Here is a 23753-nt window from a genome sequence, read left to right on the forward strand (position 1 = left end):
TTCTTCTTGGTTTAGTCTTAGGAGGATGTAAGTGTCCAGGAATTTATCCATTTCTTCTAGATTTACTGGTTTATGTGCATAGAGGTGTTCGTTGTAATCTCCAATGGTAGTTTGTATTTCTGTGGGATTGGTGGTGATATCCCCATTCTTTTTTTTTTAAGAGATGGACTTGCACCATCTTGGCCAGGCTGGTCTTTAACTCATGACCTCGTGAGCCACCCATCTCAGCCTCCCAGAGTGCTGGGATTACAGGTGTGAGCAACTGCGTCCAGCCCCCTTTATCATTTTTTATTGCATCTATTGGATTCTTCTCTCTTCTTTTTTATTAGTCTGGCTAGTGGACTATTTATTTTGTTGATCATTTAAAAAAAACAGCTTCTGGATTTATGGATTTGTTGAAGGTTATTTTGTGTTTCTATCTCTTTCTTTTCTGCTCTGATCTTAGTTATTTCTTGTCTTCTGCTAGCTTTTGAATTTGTTTGATCTTGCTACTCTAGTTCTTTTAATCATGACATTAGGATGTTGGTATTAAATCCTTCCTCGCTTCTCATGTGGGCATTTAGTGCTATAAATTTCCCTCTAGACACTGCTTTAAATGTGTCCCAGAGATTTTGGTGTGTTGTGTCTTTGTTCTCATTGGTTTCAAAGAATGTCTTTATTTCTGCCTTCATTTCATTATTTAATGCTTGGTAAATCTTCCTCCATCCCTTTATTTTGAGCCTATGTGTGTCTTTGCATGTGAGATGGGTCTCCTGAATACAGCACACTAATGGGTCATGACTCTTTATCCAGTTTGCCAGTCTGTGTCTTTTGATTGGGGCATTTAGCCCATTTACACTTAAGGTTAATATTGTTACGTGTGAATTTGATCCTGCCTTTTTCATGCTAGCTGGTTGTTTTTCCCGTTAGTTGATGCAATTTCTTCATAGCGTTGATGGTCTTTACAATTTGGTATGTCTTTGCAGTGGCTGGTACTGGTTGTTCCTTTCCATTTTTAGTGCTTCCTTCAGGAGCTCTTGTAAGGCAGGCCTGGTGGTGATGAAATCTGAGCAGGTGCTCGTCTGTAAAGGACTTTATTTCTCCTTCACTTATGAAGCTTAGTTTGGCTGGATATGAAATTCTGGATTGAAAATTATTTTCTTTAAGGATGTTGAATATTACCCCCTACTCTCTTCTGTCGTGTAGGGTTTCTGCTGTGAGTCTGACGGCCTTCCCTTTGTGGGTAACCCTACCTTTTTTTCTGGCTGCCCTTAACATTTTTTCCTTCATTTCAACCCTGGTGAATCTGACGATTATGTGCCTTGGGGTTGCTCTTCTCCAGGAATATCTTTGTGATGTTCCCTGTATTTCCCGAATTTGAATGTTGGCCTGCCTTGTTTGGTTGGGAAGTTCTCCTGGATAATATCCTGAAGAATGTTTTCCAACTTGGTTTCATCTCTCCATCACTTTCAGGTACACTGATCAAATGTAAATTTGGTCTTTCCACATAATCCCGTATTTCTTAGAGGCTTCGTTCATTTCTTTTCGGTCTTTGTTCTCTAATCTTGCCTTCTTGCTTTATTTGATTGAGTTGATCTTCAATCTCTGATATCCTTTCTTCTGCTTGATTGATTTGGCTATTGAAACTTGTGTATGCTTCACTAAGTTCTCGTGCTGTGTTTTTCAGCTCCATCAAGTCGTTTATGTCCTTCTCTACGCTCGTTATTCTAGTTAGCATTTCTTTTTTCAAGGTTGTTTCCTTACATTGGGTTAGAACATGCTGCTTTAGCTCTGAGAAGTTTGTTATTACCCATCTTCTGAAGCCTGCTTCTGTCAATTCGTCAAACTCATTCTCCATCCAGTTTTGTTCCCTTGCTAGTGAGGAGTTGTGATCCCTTGGAGGTGAAGAGGTATTCTGGTTTTTGGTGGTTTCAGCCTTTTTGCGCCAGTTTCTTCCCATCTTCGTGGATTTATCTACCTTTGGTCTTTGAAGTTTGTGTCTTTTGGATGGGGTCTCTGCATGGATGCCCTTTCTGTTGATGTTAAAACTATTTCTTTCTGTTAGTTTTCCTTCTAACAGGCCCCTCTGCTGCAGGTCTGCTGGATTTTGCTGGAGGTCCACTCCAAACCCTGATTACCTGGGAGTCACCTGCGGGGGCTGCAGAACAGCAAAGATTGCTGCCTGTTCCTTCCTCTGGTAGCTTTATCCCAGAAGGATACCTGCCTGATATCGGCCAGAGCTCTCCTGTATGAGGTGTCTCCCAGCCAGGATACTCCAGGGTCAGGGAGCCACTTGAGGAGGCAGTCTGTCCCTTAGCAGAGCTCAAGTGCAGTGCTGGGAGATCCCTTCAGAGCTGCCAGGCAGGGATGTTTAAGTCTGCTGAAGCGAAACCCACACCGCCCCTTTTCCCAGGTGCTCTGTCCCAGGAAGATGGGGCTTTATAAGTCCCTGATGGACTGTTACCTTTTTTCAGAGATGCCCTGCCCAGCAAGAAGGAGTCTAGTTGACAATCTGCCTGCAGAGGCCTTGCTGAGCTGCCATAGGCTCCGCCCAGTTGGCGTGTAAACTTCCCGGAGACTTTGTTTACACAGGCAAGGTTAAAATCGCCTACTGGAGCCTCAGCAATGGCGGACACCCCTGCCCCCACCGAGCTCAGATGTCCCAGGTCGAGCTGAAACTGCTGTGCTGGCTGTGAGAATTTCAAGCCAGTGGATCTTAGCTTGCTGGTCTTCGTGGGAGCGGGACCCGCCGCCGAGCCAGATCACTTGATTCCCTGGCTTCAGCCCCATTTCAGGGGAATAAGCCATTTTGTCTCACTGGCATTCTAGGCACTACTGGGGTATGAACAAAAAATCTGCTGCGGCTAAAATGGCCACCCAGTTCTGTGCTAGAAACCCTGGCACTGGTATTATAGGCACTGGAGGGAATCTCCTGGTCTGCAGGTTGTGAAGGCTGTGGGAATAGTGCAGAATCTGAGCCAGAGTGTCAGGAAATGTCCCTAATGGCTTCCCTTGGCCAGGAGAGGGAGTTCTCTGGCCCCTTGCACTTCCTGGGTGAGGCGACACCCCACCCTGCTTTGGCTTGCCCTCCTTTTGGCCACACCCACTGTCTAACCAGTCTCAATGAGATGAACCTGGTACCTCTGTTGGAAATGCAGAAATTACTTGCCTTATGGATTGCTCTCGCTGGGAACTACAGACTGGAGCTGTTCCTATTTGGCCATCTTGGCAGAAGTCCTCTTACTAAATTTTTATCTGCAGTGTTTTGGTTTTCCCTGCATATGTCTTGCAAGCCATATATCCAGTTATTTTCTCCATCCTATGTTATTGTAAATTTTAATTTTATTGACTACCCACCTTGGCCTCCAAAGTGCTGGAATTACAGGCGTGAGCCACTGCATCTGGCCAAGTGTGCTGTTTCCATTTAAGAAATCTCACTAGAGGCCGGGCGTGGTGGCTCACGCCTGTAATGCCAACACTTTGGGAGGCCAAGGAGGGCAAATCACGAGGTCAAGAGATCAAGACCACCCTGGCCAATATGGTGACACCCCATCTCTACTAAAAATACAAAAAAAAAAATTAGCCCAGCATGGTGGTGGTGCGTGCCTGTAGTCCCAGCTACTCGGGAGGCTGAGGCAGGAGAATTGCCTGAAACCGGAAAACGGAAGTTGCAGTGATTCGGGATTGGTCACTGCACTCCAGCCTGGCGATAGAGCTACACTCCATCTCAAAAAAAAAGAAAAAATCTCACTCGAAACCCTGATTGAAGGGCAGGTTTGTAACTAAGAGTATGGCAGCCTTGAGATGTATTTTAAAGTTTTTCTTTCCTTTCCTTCCTAATCTTGGAATATAGCCTTGAAACGTACTTTAAAACTCTTTGTTTCCCTTCATTTCCGGCCAGCTGCTGCTATGCACAGTGCCTGCTTATCTAATTATGTGCTTGCTTAGTAATTCCAGGGGCTAATTTTGAAACAAATAAGTCATAGAGACCCAGGTGCGAAGTTCTAGGGATTACTTCAAGGCAATGGGTCTACAGCCTGGCCACTGTTGAGATGATGCCAGCCTGCACTTCAGGGGGTAGGGGGATTGGGGAGGGATAACATTAGGATAAATACTTAATGTAGATAACGGGAAGATAGATGCAGCAAACTACCATGGCATGTGTATACCTATGTAACAAACCTGCATGATCTGCACATGTACCCCAGAACTTAAAGTATAATAATTTAAAAAAAAAAATCCTTACTAAGGATTAAGATGCTCTAAGAATCAATGCAAAACTAAAACTAATTTTAAAGCCAGTAGCATAATTTTTCGAGTTATGCCTGAGTATTCAAAAATCCTAACAAGTCAAAAATACTAACGTTGATAAATATATCTTTCCAATTAAATACTTCCATAAACTTCAGAACCAAAGTTAGATACTAACAAAAGACTGAAGAAGATACATACGATGTCAATAGTATCAAGGGACTAGCCCATATAATATACTTGAAAATCTTATTAACATCAATAGAGTGCCCCACCATAAACAAAATACCGCAGTGAAAAGTTAGGATACAAATAAAGACAGGCCAGCATGTGAGCAGACCCCTGACAGACGAGGAAAAACAAAAGGCGATGATGAGTTAATGTTCAAATATATTTCAATCTGAGAAACAAATACCAGATACATATTCTACTGTATATCACTTTAAACTTCTAAAATAATTCAGAAAAACTGGAAAGCTGGGTAATTCTAAACATTGTCTGGGACACCGTGATACAGAAACACCTTTGTCCATCTTATGGGAGATGAAAGGGTAATCTATACCATAATTCCAGTTACATACTGAATTGCCATATGACCTATGAGTACCGTCGCCCTGTGAATTTCTGCAGTTCTTCAAAGGCCAGAGTGAACAATAACCACAGTAATTTCAAGATAAACAGGCTTCTACGTGAGACGGCTTGTTTAAAGAAACTATTAATTCCCTATACTCTTCTGATTACTCTGTTGTTCACATTCATTTTAGAATTTCTCTTCCAAATTACTTCTGGTGCTTTTGCTTCCTGCTTCCTTCATTTCCTTCACTGTTCTAGTTCTATTATGTTTTTATTCCATCAGCAATTTCTTAAATTTCTCTTTTCAACCTTAAGTGGTTTTTCTGAAATTATAAAATTCACTGTGAACATTTCAAACATTTCCACATGTGCATGAAGTTAAAGTGAGTGTTCACTCTGACACTCCCCTCTGCTCCATCCCTTCCCTCCCTCTACACCCAAGAAGCAAATACCATATAACTGGATGAGGATCCTTCCAGACACATTTTTTTGTTTATTTACAGACATTAAGATTTCTAATTCAGCTGGGCGTGGTGGCTCATGCCTGTAATCCTAGCACTTTGGGAGGCTGAGGTGGGTGGACTGCCTGAGCTCTGGAGTTCAAGACCAGCCTGGGTAACATGGTGAAACCCTGTCTCTACTAAAATGCAAAAAAAATTAGCTGGGCATGGTGGCATGTGCCTGTAATCCCAGTTACTTGAGAGGCTGAGGCAGGAGAATTGCTTGAACCTAGGAGGTGGAGGTTGCAGTGAGCCAAGATTGCACCATTACACTCCAGCCTAGGCAACAGAGCGAGACTCCATCTCAGAAAAAAAAATTTCTAATTCATCTTTGCATGACCGACTTGCTAAATTAATTCACCTTCCATATTTCCTCTGTGAGATTTACTAATTGAAGTACACCAACAGTGAATGGTCATAACTAGTCCCACCCCCACAATCACTTCCCACAGATTAAGCACCATAAGAGCATGGTGCCTTTTATATAATTTGCTCATTAAATGTAACAAAGTTATAATAACAACTGTGCACATGAAAACATGTTTTAGCTTAATCATAAACTTAGTATTTGTGGAAAGCATACAGAATTAAGTTCAAAACTTTTACTGACTTAAAAATGGGTGCTTAAACAATTTTAGGTTAATATATTGCAGCTGTTCTCATGTGTTTTTCCTACAATAGACAGTAAGTTCCTTCCCTGCTCAAGGGCAGTACCCATAGCCCAGCCATCCATGTACCCTACTCTTCCAAGTGTGACCACAACAGTGAGTGGCCATGGCGCTGAAGGATGGGTGTCTCATGAGATTCCTGCCTGTCACAGCAGCAAGTTCATAGTAGATCCATGTACCAAACACTTAAGTGAAGGCTGTACGGAAAGAACTGAAAGCTAAGAAAAACCCTAGGGTGTCCTTTATCCCATGGAGAGCATCACTCCTGCTTTGGGACAAACTGGGGCCCAGGTCCTGAGGCCTGGAAAGAACACTTTGATGATAGCCAATATGTTTCTAGAGGGATCTCTCCAACTCTCTTGAACCCAGGGCCTTAGGTACAAGTGCAGCCACAGCTACAATACATGCAGCCTTCCAGACAGAGGATGCAGGAGGGTGGGGGTCCTCAAGAGTCCACTCTCCTTCCCAAAGGAGAGGAAACTGTGCACTCTGTCCTGAAAAAACAAAAACATAGAAATCATAATTCACCAAGAATTGTATTTATAATATAACATGTGCAAAAGCACCACAGTAAAAGGTACATGCCTACTATGAAAACATGAAATATATATGCAGTGCTTTAAAGGCTGTGAGCAAAGTTCAAAGTGAGAAAATGTTAATTTTCTATTTTTCACACAATACATGTTTTAACCTAACACTGATTCTCTCATGTAGCTTGAAAACTAACTCTAAGAAAATCTCACAAAAGGAATTTCAAATTACCATATTCAGGTTGAGTGCAGTGGCTCACACCTGTAATCCCAGCATTTTGGGAGGCTGAGACAGGTGGGTCACCTGAGGTCAGGAGTTCGAGACCAGCCTGGGCAACGTGGCAAAACTGTCTCTAATAAAAATACAAAAAGTAGCTAGGCATGGTGTTGCATGCCTGTAATCCTAGCTTCTCGGGAGGCTGAGGCAGGAGAATCACTTGAAGTTGGGAGGCAGAGGTTGCAGTGAGCCAAGATCGCACTACTGCACTCCGGCCTGGGTGACAGAATGAGACTCCATCTCAAAACAAAACAAAACAAATTACCATATTCAATGCTAGCACCAAGGGAGTATGTTCATGGTGGTTAACTATGAAACGCACATAAACCTCCACGCATATATCCTGATTCATCTGTTAAAATGCTAGGCATTTTATTTCATAGCAGAACTTCACACAAACATTTACAAGATCAGACAATAGGCCGGGCGCGGTGGCTCAAGCCTGTAATCCCAGCACTTTGGGAGGCCGAGGCGGGTGGATTACGAGGTCAAGAGATCGAGACCATCCTGGTCAACATGGTGAAACCCCGTCTCTACTAAAAATATGAAAAATTAGCTGGGCATAGTGGCACGTGCCTGTAATCCCAGCTACTCAGGAGGCTGAGGCAGGAGAATTGCTTGAACCCAGGAGGTGGAGGTTGTGGTGAGCCGAGATCGCGCCATTGCACTCCAGCCTGGGTAACAAGAGCGAAACTCTGTCTCAAAAAAAAAAAAAAAAAGAAACACCAGAAAGAATTAGGACTCACCTGACAGGGCCAAGCAGATACAAAGTGACTATGTTGCCAGAGAAAACAAAGACAACAAATAGAATGGAATCAGGAAAATTTGAGAGTGCTGAGCATTTGAAACCATATTAGGCTGGGTGTGGTGGCTTACACCTACAATCCCAACACTTTCGGAGGCCGAGGCAGGATGATCACTTGAGTCTAGCAGTTTGAGACAAGTCTGGGCAGCATAGCAGGACCCCATCTATATAAAAAAATCTAAGGCCAGGTGCAGTTACTCACAGCTGTAATCCCAGCACTTTGGGAGGCCAAGGCAGGCAGATCACTTGAGGCCAGGAGTTCCAGACCAGCCTAGCCAACATGGTAAAACCCTGTCTCTACTAAAATAACAAAAATTAGCCAGGTGTAGTGGTGCATGTCTGTAGCCCAAGCTACTCAGAAACTTGAGGCAAGAGGACCATTTGAGCCCAAGAATTTGAGGTTACAGAGAGCTATGATCATGCCACTGCACTCTAGCCTGGTTGACAGAGCAAGTCTTTGTCTCTTAATAATAATAATTGAGTTTATAAATAAAAATCAAAGCCTTAAATAGTCTTATGTGGTGCACATTTTAATGTGGACATCCATACATGGGTTCTTTGCACCTTAGATATAAAGTAGAAGTGTCACATGAAGACATTGTCAGTATTCTAATTTCTTGTAAATTCAAGAATCTCATGACACAAGCTTTCATATTTCTCACAAAGAATTCCTGTCCTCATGGATATCCTCCCAGAGATGTCTGGATCAGAGGCAGTGTCCAAGAAGTGTCTTAAGAGCTGCCCTCATGGTCCAACTCTGACACAGGATAGCAGTGAATGTATAGAAAAAACAAGGGCTTTACCTCTCAAACATTCCCTTACCAAAAAAAAAAAAGAAAACTGATCTTACAAGGAAGTCTGTAAGGATATAAAGCAAGAAGATACCTGTATTGAAGGTTTTCCTAAGTTTACAGAATAAATCCCAAGGTGGGTCAAATTCCAGCATAGCTCTTTATAGGAAAAGTAAGTGATGATCTGGTCACAGAAAGTTTTCTCAAATCAGTGACAATTATGTAGTAACTTTTCATTATGAATTCTCAGTAAGATTTTTCCTCTGGCAAAGATTGTCCTTAATAGGTATATTTGGAATGTCTTTCTCCAGCATGAGTTATCTGATCTTGATGGAATGCCTTCCACATTTCTCTGTGGTACAAATCCTTCTGCAATGAGTCAGAACTGAGTGGTGGCTGAAGGGATCCTTACATTCACTGTATTCACAGGGCTTCTCTCCAAAGTAACTGCTCATGTGTTAGTTAAGAAAGAGCTGACAAAAAAAAAAAATGAAGTTTCCTGACATTCTTTGCACTTGGAGGATTTCTTCCTCCAGTGTGGGTCCCATTATGAATGATAAAATAGGAACAGTCAGTGAAGGCCTTGCTATATTCATTGCAGTTGGGTTCTCTCATGTATGGACCCTTTGGTGCTGCAGAAGGTGTGACCTGCGTTTGAAGGCCTTCCCACACTGGATACACTTGTAGGGCATTTCCCCAGTGTGGATGACAGAGTGCTGAATGAGGTATGTGCTCCGGTGAAAGGCTTTCCCACACTGGGTGCATTCATAGGGCTTCTCCCCAGTGTGAATCCGCTGGTGCTGCATGAGTTCTGAGCTGCATCTGAAGGCCTTTCCACACTCCATGCAATCATAGGGCTTCTCTCCAGTGTGGATGATGTAGTGTTGAATTAGGTGAGCCCTATTGCTAAAGGTTTTTTCACATTCTTTGCACTCAAAGGGTTTTTCTCCAGTATGGGTCCTATTATGGCGAATAAAAGTAGACCGGTGGGTAAAGGCCTTTCGACACTGACTGCACTCATAGGGTTTCTCTCCAGTGTGGACTGGATGGTGCTGCATGAGGTATGACCTGCGTTTGAAGGCCTTCCCACACTCAAGGCACTTGTATGGTTTCTCCCCGGTGTGGATAAGGTAGTGCCGAATGAGAGTTGAGCTCTGGCTAAAGGCTTTCCCACACGCATTGCATTCATAGGGTTTCATTCCAGTGTGAACCCTTTGATGTCGAACAAGGTACCACTTCCTGTTAAAACCTTTCCCACACTGTTTGCATTTGTAGGGGTTTGTCCTTGCATGAATCAAGGTGTCTTTCCCTGGCTGCTGTGAGTCACATTCATGGAGAACATCTGCTGATAACCACTCTTGTAATGCCCTGGAGTGCAGACTATCATTTTTCTCCAAACCTTCACCTTCAAGGCTCGCTTTCCCCAGATGAGTCTCCTTGTGGGGGTCTGTTTCTGGTGTCACCTGACCTTTCTGCATTTCCAAAAGCCCTTCCTGATCCCTAGATCTCCCCAACTTTGAATCACTTGAACATTCCAGAGTCAGGCTTCCCCGGAGAAAGGCCCGCTCAGATAAGACTGGTAGGTAAGTGGTTGGCTCTCTGGTCTGAACTTGTGCTTTGTCACCTGAAGGGCATTGACAAACAAAGGAGGGGACTTTTAGTGATAAAATATAGAAAAAACAAAATAACCACTTCAGTAGGAAAATAAAGATGGAAATAGTGCCTGTGATACTTGCTGCATTTTCACACCTGTAACCCAAGTTTGCAAATACTTCTTATGGTCCTTGTATCTTTGACACTATTAAAGGGAAAATCTGGAGGGCCGACTGGACCAAGGGACAGAGAATCCACAGTACAGACATTCTTCTTCACAATTCAGAGTAAGGAAGAGATAAAAAATTTTGATGACATTGTCTGAAGAGCATTTCCTTCAAAAGTTGAAGACTTACATCCATCTGGCAAGGGATTAATAACCAGAATATATAAGGCGCATAAACAACGCTATAGGAAAAAAATCTAAGAATCTGATTTTAAAATGTGCAAAAGATACGAATAGACATTTCTCAAAAGAATACATACAAATGGCAAACAGGTACATGAAAAAGTGCTCAACATAAGTGATCATCAAAGAAATGCAAATCAAAACTACAACGAGATATCATCTCACTCCTGTTAAAATGGCTTTTATCCCAAAGACAGGCAATGGTGGCAAGGATGTGGAGAAAAGGGAACCTTTATATGCTGTTGGTGGGAATTTAAATTAGTAAACTACCATAGAGAACAGTTTGGAAGTTCCTCAAAAAACTAAAAATAGAGCCACCATATGATCCAGCAATCCCAATATAGATATATACTCAAAAGAAAAAAATACCAGTGTATCAAAGAGATAGCTGCACTCACATGTTTATTGCAGTACTATGCACAATAGCCAAGATTTGGAAACAAGGGTCTATTAACAAATGAATGAATAAAGAAAATGTGGTATATATACACAGTGGGGTACTATTTGGCCATAAAAAAGGAGATCCTATCATTTGCAACAACATGGATGGAACTAGGAATCATTATGTGAAACAAGCTAGGCACAGAAAGACAAACATCGCATGTTCTCACTCATCTGTCGGAGCTAAAAATCAAAACAATCAAACTCATGGAGACAGGGAGGAGAAGGATGGTTACCTGAAACTGGAAAGGGCAGTAGGGAGGAAGTGAGGATGGTTAATGGGTACCAAAGTAAGAATATATAAGACCTAGTATTTGATAGCACAACAGGGTGGCTAAGTCAACAGTAACTTACTGTATACTTTAAAATAACCAAGGATATAATTTGATTGTATGTAACACAAAGAAATGATAAATGCTTGAGGTGACGGATACTTCCTTCACCTTGATGTGATTATTATGCATTGTATGTCTGTATCAAAATATGCACCCCATAAATGTGTACACCTATGTACCCACATAAGTTAAAAATTAAGGCCAGGCATAGTGGCTCACGCCTGTAATCCCAGCACTTTGGGAGGCTGATGAGGTCAGAAGTTTGAGACCAGACTGACAAACATGGAGAAACCCTGTCTCTACTAAAAATACAAAAATCAGCCGGGTGTGGTGGCGCATTCCTGTAATCCCAGCTACTTGGGAGGCTAAGGCAGGAGAATTGCTTGAACCCAAGAGGTGGAGGTTGCGGTGAGCCAAGATTGTGCCATTGCACTCCAGCCTAAGCAACAAGAGTGAAACTCTGTCTAAAAATAAATAAATAAATAAAAAGAATTGAAGCCCCTTGGTGCTATGAGAGTTTAGGCAAGTGGCACCTAACAAGACTGGAAGGAAAAAAAGATGATGGAAGGCTTTCTAGAGGAGGTATCCCATAAGCTGAGTCCTAAAAGAGAAGCCGGAGTCATTGCCAGAGAGAGGAAGTGGGCAATGGGTTGAAAGGGAGGAAGTAAAAATGGGCACATTCACCCTTTGGGAACAAGATGCCTGGTGAAACCAACATAAAAGGGTGATTAGAGTTGGAGGAAGAGAATGAAGAACCCAGCACAAAAGGGATAGAAGGACACCCAGGAACAAATGGTACAGAAGGCCAAGCATGGTAAGATCTGACAAGTTTCTGCTGTGTTAGGAGGCACAGTGCATGACGGACAAGAGGGTACCAGAGACAGAAAGGCTCGGTTCAACTCCTGCCTCTGTCAAGTGGGTTGATATTGGAGGATGACTCTCTACCAGGTCTCAAATTCCTCAACTAAGAGACTAGGAGATTCAATTTCTCAGGTTGTCATGAGGTTAAATGAGACATTATCCTCATTATTGTTCTCATTGCTGCACTGGGCAATTAGGGTAATGGCAGTGACATGAGCAAGAACAGCTTCAGTGCTGGGATCTGAGGAAGCTAGCAGCTGTGCTTCATAAAGTGGCCAACATCACATGCTCAGAAGACCTGAGTAGAGGAGCAGTCTCATACCTGGCTGCTGGGGATGGGATAGGAAATGGTATGGCTACTCTGGAAAGAAAGATATTTGGGGGTCTGACTTAAAGCGGAGCACAGATCTTTCTCGACTCCACCAGTTGTCTCCTGGGTGTATATGCAACAGAAATGAGTGTTTATATCCACTAAATATTATGAAAAATAATATTCATAGCAGCATTTTTCATAATCTCCAAACAATGTAAACAATACAAATGTCAACCAATAGGAGAGTGAAGAAATAGATCCTGATGTTTTCACACAATGTTATGGTACACAGCATACAGGATGAACTCAGCTCATGGAAATAATGATGGTGAAAAGAAGCAGCACACAAAGGAGAAAATGCTTTGGGGCTCCAATTATGCCCATTCACAACCAATTAAAAACTAATGCCTAGGGAGAGAGTCTACACAGTGGCTCCCACTGCAGGAGGAGCTATTGACAAAGACAGGGTGACAGGAATTGCCAAGGTGCTGGAAATACTGTAAATCTTGACCTAGATGAAGAATTCTTCAATTTGTAGAAAAGCAAAAATTAAAGCTCAGCTCTTCAGATTTGTACATATTATTGTACACATAAGATTTTAATCTGGGAAATTTTAAACAAATATTAAAGTCAGGTGTAAACATCTCTTCCAAACATGAGACAACTCCAAGAAGCTTGGTTTATAAGTGGGATCAACACAAGTTATAGGATATTGTAGGTGAAAAAATGTTTTGTCTGTTTGCCCTAAGTGTAAGCAGTGGTACACTTTGTTGTTGTTTAAACTTATATTGACTTCTGCTTTTGTATTGAGCACACTTTTTATGTTGAATATAGAGAAGTTGAAGGCACAGACAAAACAGATTTTGTTAAAAATCAAGTTCCCTGAGAACACAGCAGGTATGATGCAAGCTCTGGTAAAGACACTGGCCATGGCTAGAGGTAAGATCTCCATAATGGACAAGAAAAGCCAGCTCTGAGACTGCAGATGAATCTTTAAGAACATTAAATAATTATTCTGTTTTTAAAATGAAGTAAATTATATACTGAGACATCAGCTGCTGGGGAAGCAGTGAAAATCTGAAACACATCTGAGTAGCTCCAAGAGCCGGTGCAGGGACAAGAGCTCCCCAGAAGCATGGGGCAGATGTCGGGAGATTTATTAGCAGCCTCTGGTACGGTGCAGGCAAAAGATGATGAGAGCATGGACTAGGGTGTCGGTGAAGGAGCCATTGAAAGCGGTGGAGGTGATGGACTCAGGAGATACAGATCATTTAAAATGAGCAGGACTGTGGATGAATGGATGTTGGGTTTGATGAAGTTAGGAGGAATCCAGGAGCTATGTAGAATTTCCAGCTTTCTAACCTGCTTAGATGGCAAGACATTCTCTGAACTGAGTGTCTTTTTAGGCATCAGGAGCTAGAGGTGCCTCTGAGACACAAGTGGAAATGTGGTATTGAGGGAATGGGTAGGGAGGTATTTGTAATACACAGGGTTGCAGATGGGGCTGGCTGAGAAGCTGAGAGGAGAGCCCATGACTCAGTGGTGATACCAATCCATGAGGCAGCTACACTCATCAGCACAGATGAGGGCAGAGAAGGCCAAATGTCATCTTGGTGTTTTTCAGGGCAAGAAAAGCAGGAAGATATGGGGCAAAGGGCTGCTTCTGAGTGTCTGATGGTCACACTGGAGGATGGATGAGTGGATGGAGAAGGTGGAAAAGAGTGGGATTCATAGCATAATGCAGCTAGTAATATCAAGGGGAAGAAAGTCTCCTTTCTCTGAGTCCGGAAAGAAATGTGTGATACTACCCTTTTTAAGGCCAGGTGTGGTTGCTCACGGCTGTAATCCCAGCATTTTGGGAGGCCGAGGAGGGCGGATCACCTGAGGTCGGAAGTTCGAGACCAGCCTGACCAATGTGGAGAAACCCCATCTCTACTAAAAATACAAAAAGTGTAGCTGGAGTCATCTGCCTCATGGATTGGTATCACCACTGAGTCATGGGCTCTCCTCTCGTGCTTCTCAGCCAGCCCCATCTGCAGCCCTGTGTGTTCCAAATACCTCCCTACCCATTCCCTGAATCCCACATTTCCACTTAAGTGTCTCACTACTTTTATTTATTATAATTAAAACTATACATGGATAATACTAACAGCTGACATTTGCCAATCTATGGACCAGGAACTGAACTAAGCAGTGTCATGCATTATCTCTACATCCTCTAACAACTCAATAACACAGAAATTATATCACTCTGATTTTTTTGAGTAGAGGAGCCTGAAGTGATGTAAACCAAACCCACTAACTCTTCTCCTTGGGCACATAGCCAAATCACATGTGTCAGTCCTGAGCATACAGGTGTGGCGAAATGCCTAGTTCTTGTCAAGACTATGTGGTTGTAAAGTATGTGTACAACTGGGTATGACTTCTCCCCTTCTTGTTCACCTTCTACCAGCTGGATTGAGCCAGAACAACCATAAAGATTCCTGTTTACAGTGGAAGGTACCTGTGTCAATGAAGAACTGTGTGGCCCAGTGTTCACCTGATGAGGTACACTATACCCCAATGTGAGTCAGAAACAACCAGGCCCCGGAGAGGCCACAATGAGCAGTTTCACGCAGAAATTCAGAGGCAGTGGTGCCCTCACACCTTGAAGACTGCCATGACTCTACCGGACCAGCTGGGGGCTGCTTACCTACACAGGTAGGGTGTGAACGGCCTCTCTTCACTGTCCACAGCTCCTGCCCATGCTCTAGCAGGTGGACCAACTCTGGTTTGGGAACCCAATACCCTGTTGATAGCAAAAGAAATAGAACAGGGGTAATTTGATGAGAAAATGAAATCTCTCCATCCTGCCTAGGACTTTATGACAGGCCAGAACTTATATGAAGCTGCTCCCAAAGTAAGCAAAATGCTGATGTGAGACCTGAAAATCAAGGGCATTGTTCTGAGTGAACTGTGTTCCCCACAAAAGTCATATGTTGAAGCCCTAACACCGAATGTGGCTGTATATGGAGAGAGGATCTTTAAAAGGTGATTAAGATTAAAGGAGTTCATAAGGGTGGAGCCTTAATCTGATAGGATTATGGCCTTATAAGAACAGGAAGAGAGGGAGAGAGATCTCTCCTCCATTTGAGAACACAGTAAGGCAGCCATCTGCAAGCCAGGAAGAGAGGTCTCAATAGGAATCAAACATGCCAGCACCTTGATCTTGGACTTCCCAGCCTCCAGAAGTGTAAGAAAATAAACTCTGGTTGTTTAAACCACCCAATCCATGACATTTTATTATGGCAGCCAAGTAGATCAAGACAGGCACAAATCCCATTGTTGGGCTACAACTGCCATAGAGGGTAGTGCTGTCTGCACAACACCCACTGCCTATGACCTCCATCTACAGAAGCCAACGTTGTTAAGGCACACACCACTTTGACAGCCATAGGACACTGCAAAGGTGAGCCCTTCCTCCAGAAAGCATTTTCTTTCTTTTTTGTTTTTTTGTTTTGTTTTGTTTTTGAGACAGAATCTCACTCTGTTGCCCAGGCTGGAGTGCAGTGCTTGGCTCACTGCAACCTCTGCCTCCCAGGTTCAAGGGAATCTCGTGCCTCAGCCACCCGAGTAGCAGGGATTTCAGGCATGTAAAACCACACCCAACTAATTTTTGTATTTTTAGTAGAGACTGGGTTTCACCATGTTGGTCAGATGATACTTTGGCTCTGCCAATAGCTAAGCTCCCTGTCACTTTTCACACGCTGGTTCTTCCACCTGGAACACCCTTCCTTTCCTTTACTTCCTTCTATCCAGCTAACTCCTACTCAGCTTTCAGGTCTCAGCTCCACCATCCCTTCCTAAGATGCCCTCTTTGGAGCACCCACATGAGGTTATGACTCCCTGGTTATTTATTCCTAGTTTCCCCTCATTTTTCTTTCTAGAACTCAGTTCAGTTGTCATCTGTGGATTGATGTCTGCCTTCCCAACTGAACTCAGAGTGTGCCATCATTTCTAATAACTTCTTTATCCTGATCCATTTTTTCTTAAATATTGTATTCTAAAACAGAACCCTGTTTTGCTCTGGTAAATGAGAAAGTCAGTTTCACTTCCTACACATAGAAGTCTGCAATCACAACACAACAAAATCAAAAAAATGCCACTAAGTCCCAGCAAGCCCATGTCACTTTCTCAGGGCTGAACTGGAGGCTGTCTCCTCTGTTGAAAAAAGGGAGGAACTGCACTGGTAGGTGAAAGGAAAATGAAAGACTCAGCGGTGATCTGAGACTTTTTTTTATGACAACAATTAGCATGCCAGACAGAGAAAGTAAAAGGAATGACTTTATCAGGGTATCAACCCATGCCATTTGAGGACATTCCTGTGCACCCTCTAAAAACACCTCCTGGATCAATAGAGCATGGATGTCCAGCATCAGAAAACAACTAATGATCATGCAGTCACAGAGATGCCTTTTTATAGAGATTGTATTGCTTAGCAAGACATCCAAGGGACACTGAGGACAAATGTCTTCTGGGCGGCTGCCTGACTTGCCCCCTTCTCTGAGAATAGCCCATCACCCATGACCCCTGCTAACAGGACTGTGGCCACAGCTGACCCCACCAGGATGGCCAGTCAGCTTCCTTCTTGTGGAATCTGGAATAAGAACCTCAGAATGGACTGAGCACTGGAGTGAGGGTTTCTGTTAAAAGGACGTTTCCTACCCAAGCAATCCCTGATGCAAACAAAGGGAGACCAGTCAGGAAGAGGTGGGATCAGACACCTGCAGGGTCTGTGAAGGGAAAGGGAGACAGTTCCAGTGACTTTTTGTCTGACCAATAATCAAGAAGAAGGTTAGGGTCCTCTTCAGGGATGAGAGGCAAGCGATTACCTAGTGAAACCAGGAGCCCACAGGTCTCCAGCATGACCTCTTGGTACAGGGTCCTCTGGGCCAGGTCCAGCTGTCTCCACTCCTCCTGGGTAAAGGTCACAGCCACATCCTTGAAGGTCACCAACAGCTGGAAAGTCAAACAGAAGTACTGCTATTGGCCTTGTGTTGTTGGATAGGATCAGAACCTGTCAATCAGTCAGTCAAGGCGCAGAGAGATCCAGGCCTGAATCAACAAGATCTCTTTAGGGCTGACTTCTGTGTAGGACTCAGAGGGGAGGCAGATACTACCTTTTGATATAATGAAATAGTGCCTGAGAGGAGAAAAGCCTTTCACAGGGAAGCCGGTGAAGGTGACACAAACAATGGCAATCCCATGAGGACTGCAGGAAGCAGATAGTAAGTACCCTGGCATATTAAAAGAATGGAGGAAAATGACCGATACTAATTCCACCCATGATAACAGCTACAGCAGCAGCTGAGTCCGCTGGTCCTCACTGTCCCTTCCAGGCTAAGGCTTCGTTAGCGGTGGTAAAGCAAATAAAGGTGTGATTTAAATCAGGCCTCCTGAATCACACTTGCCAGCTATGTGACCATGACAATGTCACATGATCTCCCTAAAGCTCAATTTCCAAATCAACACAATAATTATTCCCATCTCAGCAGGCAGTTCTAAGAACTAAACAGAAAATGTTCACTTAGACATCCAGTGGAGTGCCTAGCACATTGTAAGTGCTTCATGTGTTTGGCAACTTTATTAATCTGACAGGCTCAGAGGTAAATGTCATTATCATTTCCATTTCACAGTCAGCAACCAAGGGCTCAGGGAGCTTTAGAAGTCATGCACAGCGTCACATTTAAGAACCAAAAGCAGCATTCGAGCACCAGTAAAAAACACCTCACCAAGCTGCCAGAGAGCAAGCAGGTGGGAGTGAGGGATGCTTTAGCTAGAGCTAGCACTGCCAGGATGGATGTGGAGGGGCAGCCCTCCCAAAGGGAAGTGCAAGGGCAAAGGCTGAAAACTGGGAAAGAGCTTGGCAAGCTCAAGACTCCCTGGATGAATGCAGTCATCAAGAGGAGAATGGAAGAGGGGGAAGAGGATGTGGTCAGAAGGCCAGACCAAGCAGAGCCTTGCAGACCATGCTGGAGGGAGGGGGTGGACTTATTGGAGATGTGATGGGAGCCCCCGGAAAGAGAGGCCTATTCAATCATCAACCATTTACTGAGTACAATAAATGTACTTAAGCCTGGCTGTTTTGGGTCTTGGGAGAGGGGAGCAACAGGCAATCACATTCCAGGGTTGGAAAACCATCCTAAACAGGCAACTAAATAAATGAGTAAAGCAATGTCAGATGACCTTAAAGATTCAGATGACAGGAAAACAGAGCAAGGAGACGAGATTCTGGTCAACTTTAAACGATGCAAGAGACCAGGGCTCTTTACACAGCAGGCACCAGAGGGACTCAGAAATAAAGCCAGGGAGGGAGATGTGGATGAGAAATTAACAACTACGACAGGAACTGACTAATCAGGGCTATCATGAAAGTAGAGATTAACCTTGGGCCTCATGTGTCACATCCAAAGGGACACTGCATTCTGCATGCCATCACCACTGAACATTTTAATGGACTCGTTTTTCACCTGTAACTAAATGTCTTACACAGGAAAATACACTGTTAGTTGCAACCCAGCCTCACTTGCCCTAAACTAAGAGACAAATTCTTCAGCCTGCCTTTTCTCCCCAGGCATAGCAACAACTGCAAAAACGCTCCCCCCACCTCTTTCAGCCGCTGCCCTTCGTTTTTTAGAGACAGGAGGCCAGAGGATCAGACTCCTGCTGGGGTTGAGTCTCTAAACCTAGTACAGGTCCAGGAAGCATCTCCGGAAATAACATCCTGAGCGACGCCCCCAGACCGGGCTGTACACCGGGACGGACACACACACATCATGCAGAGGGGTCGTTCAAGTTCCCTCAACCCAGGGCGAAAAAAGTAATTCTGTCTACTTTCCGCGCGCAAAAATGAAGGACGAGGACAGTAACGGGACTTGTTCAAGGTCGCAGGCCCGGGAAGGACACCGCTGGAAGCCACAAGAAGGACCGCCGTCGCTCCACTCACCTGTGAGGGGGTCTGGGGCCCGAAAAGCTCTGTTTCACACCCTCCACCCCGGGCCTGGATTCCGGACCCGAGCCCGCGCGATTCCCTTCTAGGCCTCCAAGACTTCGCAGACAATGGTAGGGACTGCACCGCGAAGGAGCCGGCACGCCGTCCTCCCGCTCCCTGGGCCTGGGACCCTGAGGCCGAGTGGCAGGGAGAAAGCCAGCCCGGTCTGCTCACCTGCGCCGCGTCCTTCCCCTCCGCCATCGACCGATGGGACGATGGGGCCGCGGGGGACGGCTCCCACCACCAGGCCCTACACCGGTGCGGAGGTGAGCCCCCGTCTCCTCACCATCCTTGCCAGCTCAGCTCGGGATGCGGACCGATGCGCCCCATTACAAACGTCCACACCGGGGCCGGAAGTCCCGCCCCTGTGTCGCGGCCACCTGCCACGCCTTTTCCTGTGCCGACGTTAATGCGGCGTACGCGCGGCCCCAATGCCTTCTGGATAATGTAGTCTTGACCCGCGACGGGCCAGGATTGACTCTTTTTAAATTATGTACACCATGATTCTGTGTATCTCAGATGATCTTAGGGGAGCAAGTGTACATACTGGATTGTAAATTTTTAAAACTTCCCATTATTCGGATGCCTCAGCGTCCCTACAAGCAGGCTGTGAGCATTCGCCCAGACGCACAGGTGAACGAGTTTGATAAAGGGGGCCCTGCCACGAGGTCCCCTGCTTGCCTCCTCCGAGTGACCCAGTGACATTCCCATGTACCAGGAAAATCTTACGCCTGGTTATTGCGTCGTCCTCCACCCTGACCCCAATACAGGCACCATCCCTGGGACTGCAGTCGATCTGGATCCCCGCTTCCTGCGTGGAGCCACTCCCAGGACTGGTTCACGGGGTTCCCTCTGCGGGACGCCTGCCCCTCTGCGAGAACTGGTGTTCCTAGGGCTCAGGAGGGTCTCCACGGGCCGTGAGACCCCACCCGCTTCCCGAGTCCAGGTTCTTGACACCATAGCGAGAAAGAATTCAGGAAGGGGTCAAAATGAAGCCAAAGGCAAGAAGCTTTTATTGGGAAAAGAAAGTACACATTTTTGAGAAGAGTGTGCTTTTCCCAAGAGAAGAGAGAAGTGCGGACGTATGCGGGAGAGCGGGTCAGGCAGAATGGAGTTTGGGATTCTAACTTTATGGGCTCTTCTAATTAGGAGGTGGAATAATCATGAGGTTTTCTAGGAAAAGGTGGAATTTCTCAGAATTGGGGTGCCAGCCATTTTTATACTAAAATGTGGGCATGCTTGAATCTGCCTGGCACTGGTGGGTGTGTGATTTAATTTGGTAATGAGTGTATAATTAGGTCTAAGGTAGGAAATGGGTCAAATCTAGCGTCATGGAGTAGCCTAGCCTCCGTCCTGTTTGTTAAGGTCTCATCAGCCCAGTCTTCTCGTTGGTGTAGCTAATTTATGAGCTTGATGATTTCCCCCTTCTGTGACTACGCAGCATTCCTATTTTGTGGGTGTTGAGAGTGGAATAATTAGGTGTTCGGGAAAAGGAGGGAAATTCAGGGACCCAACTGGTTATCGCCCCCTTTCTCTCTTGTTTGGGTTTGCCCAGAAGAGTCACGGACATGTCATCCTTACTGGGATTTTGGACATTTTCTCTCTCATTTTGGGTTTTCTGTTATCCTATGGTTTCTTTGCCTATTTCTTGTTTTTAGTTATAGTTTGAGTTTTTCCATCCTCCTGCAACCACCCAGTGCTATTCCTATATCACTGTGAGTATAAACATCCTTTAATCTTATAGGCTTCTTGAAGTATAATTCCCAAGGCCATGTTGCAGTGGTCCTTAAAAAACCAATAAGGCAAAGGGAAACAAACATGTTACAAATTTTGTTAACAGGAGTAAACCTTTTTCAATTGTTAAAGGCAGTAGCTAGCTCAACAAAAGTTTCCTTGACTCTGAAAAACAAAACAAAGATCAGCAATGTTCCAAGCAAAAGTCAAAAAGATTATTTCAGTTTTTCTATTAATTCAGTCTATTCTGTTAACTCTTGTTCTGCCTGATATTTATAAACATTTTAGCTTCTCATGAGTCCTGTATGTTTTTCTGTTATCAGAAACTTGCATTTGGGAATACCTGTTAAAGTCCTACAGCTAATTATGAACTATATTTGAAGAGACAACAATTGTCTGTAAATGACAAAATGTCCAGAGTGGTTAGTCAAAAATATGATTGACAAAAGAATTTTGTTATCTCTGTGGTTTGCAATATCTTAACATAACAACCTTAATTGTGATTGATAGCAAATACTTAGACAATAGAATTTTCAAAATCCCATGCAATTTTGCAACATACATGAATAATATTTACTGAAATATAACCTGAAGAAGACTAGACATCATTTTGGCAATCCCATGTATCTAAACATGTCAAATAATCCTGTTTACCTCTCTTCCGGATGCCCCAGGGGCCCTCTGTAGCATCCAAAAGCTAGGTGTGAGGAAAGACAATAGATTTATGGAAACCTGTTAAACATGTTAACAGGTTTAAAATATTTGATGTTATGTAATAGAATTCCAGATTACTTATAAGTTATTTATTTTGCCAAAATGATGACTCAAAAATCTAAAAAAGCAAAAACCTTTCATTAGCCTTTACTATTACATGAAAATCATGTTCAAGAGGGAGAAAGCCAGATTTCACCCTTGCCTTAGTCTACTATTAATGTTAACTCCAATTTTTAATGAAATCTTATCAGCAAATTATCCAATCTTAATCAGTTTGACAATGAGGTGAGATTTTCGCAAACCTTTTATAATCCTTTACAAATTTTGCTAAAGAGTAGATTAGTGCATTAAGCATTCTTTGTGGCCGGGTGGGGTGGCTTACACCTGTAATCCCAGCACTTTTGGAGGCTGAGGTCGGTGGATCACAAGGTCAAGAGATCGAGACCATCCTGGCCAACATGGTGAAACGCTGTCTCTACTAAAAATACAAAAATAAGCTGCGCATGATGGTGCACGCCTGTAGTCCCAGCTACTGAGGAGGCAGTGGGCCAGGATCACCCCAGTGCACTCCAACCTGGAAACAGAGTGAGACTCTGTCAAAAAAAAAAAAAAAAAAAAAAGAGTTATTTTTATTTCAATGCTCAATTTACAGGAAACTATATAATAACCCTTTTGAATTTAGTCAATATGTTCACAGAGTTTCCTTTGCAAGATTAATTCTTACAATTTTCTCCCAATTTGCTTAAACCTTCAGCTATATTTTACCTACTTTAAGACAATCCTGGAAAAAACAAAAAAACAAAAACAAAAACAGCAACAACAAAAAAAGACAATCCTTTATCCCAAGGCAAAATGTACATTTCCATGCCTTCTTATAACTTCTTTATGAAAAACACATTTTACTGTTTTTACAAACCTTGCATGTAAATCTATTTCAGTAGTTTTAATTACATATCATTTTTATTTATTTATTTATTTTTAATTACATATCATAATGGTAACTCTTAGCAATTTTTTTTTTTCAGACAAAATTGAGCTCTGTCACCCAGGCTGGAGTGCAGTGGCATGATCTCAGCTCACTACAACCTCCGCCTCCTGGGTTCAAGCAATTCTCCTGCCTCAGCCTCCCAAGTAGCTGAGACTACAGGCACATGCTACCATGCCTGGCTAATTTTGTGTATTTTTAGTAGAGATAGGTTTTCACTACATTAGCCAGGATGGTCTCAAACTCCTGACCTCATGATACACCCTCCTTGGACTCCCAAAATTCTGGGACCACAGGCATCAGCCATTGTGCCCTGCCTTACCACTTAACAATTTTTAACTTTAATGTAAAACTTGTTAAGTTGTTTTAATTATGTGCTAGGTGCAGATGAAATTTAACTCCTTCCAGAATAAGTTAGGGGCGTGGTTACTTCCATATGTTCCCAGACCTTACCTATTGTGAAGAAGTTGAATAATTCTTAAAGGCCAAAGTAGCAGTTTACAACCTTAAAACATTTAGCAAACCTAGTATCTGACCAGCATAATTTAGACCATATATTTACATCTTGAATATGTTTGTATTTTAGGAATAATCCCTAAGACTGTTTTATTTTTAAAGATTAAAGTCACATGAACTAAGAGGCATTCACCACCATGTCCAGCTGATTTTTGCATTTTTAGTAGAGATGGGGTTTCACCATGTTGGCCAGGATGGTCTCAATCTCCTGACCTCGTGATACACCTACCTTGGCCTCACAAAGTGCTGGGATTACAGGCATGAGCCACTGCACCTGGCCAGTTTCTTTTAAAATAAATTTTATCTTAAGAGATTCTACTTGTGAAAAAAAAAGAAAAAAAAAAAGAAAATTTTATCTAAGTGCTTATAGGCCAATCAATTAGAGCTCTTTTTTATAGATATTACACACATAACACATATATGACTACACAGACAGATAGAAGAAGAT

At 43.5% G+C, this 23753-nt stretch overlaps 1 protein-coding gene across 2 annotated transcripts; it reads right to left on the bottom strand.

Annotated features, from left to right (window-relative positions):
• Positions 1-4602: 4602 nt before the first annotated feature.
• Positions 4603-19706, bottom strand: ZNF550 (zinc finger protein 550). Of its 2 annotated transcripts, XR_001110724.3 has the most exons (5): positions 19531-19706; positions 17198-17324; positions 15019-15114; positions 8469-9998; positions 4603-6465 (listed from the first exon to the last, which is right to left on the bottom strand). XR_001110724.3 is itself a non-coding variant. In XM_012473132.3 (4 exons), the coding sequence occupies exons 1-4, from the start codon at positions 19555-19557 to the stop codon at positions 8986-8988; spliced, it is 1263 nt and encodes a 420-aa protein (XP_012328555.2). In that variant the 5' UTR covers positions 19558-19706; the 3' UTR covers positions 4603-8985. The 2 variants fall into 2 exon arrangements, 1 of the variants encoding a protein (XP_012328555.2); XM_012473132.3 differs by having other exon boundaries at positions 4603-9998.
• Between the last annotated feature and the right edge of the window lie 4047 nt (positions 19707-23753).

Source organism: Aotus nancymaae, unplaced genomic scaffold (assembly GCF_030222135.1).
Source record: "Aotus nancymaae isolate 86718 unplaced genomic scaffold, 86718_ANA_hifiasm-v0.15.2.pri h1tg000069l, whole genome shotgun sequence".
Taxonomy (NCBI): domain Eukaryota; kingdom Metazoa; phylum Chordata; class Mammalia; order Primates; family Aotidae; genus Aotus; species Aotus nancymaae.

What these genes read in the sequence shown, in the direction of transcription:
- ZNF550 (XM_012473132.3), bottom strand. Translation starts at nt 19,557, where the DNA reads ATGGCGGAGGGGAAGGACGCGGCGCAG. An exon ending in AGGGGAAGGACGCGGCGCAG is followed by an intron (nt 17,325 to 19,530) that starts GTGAGCAGACCG and finishes TTGACTTTCCAG; the next exon opens with CTGTTGGTGACCTTCAAGGA. An exon ending in TGGGCTCCTGGTTTCACTAG is followed by an intron (nt 15,115 to 17,197) that starts GTAATCGCTTGC and finishes TGCTATCAACAG; the next exon opens with GGTATTGGGTTCCCAAACCA.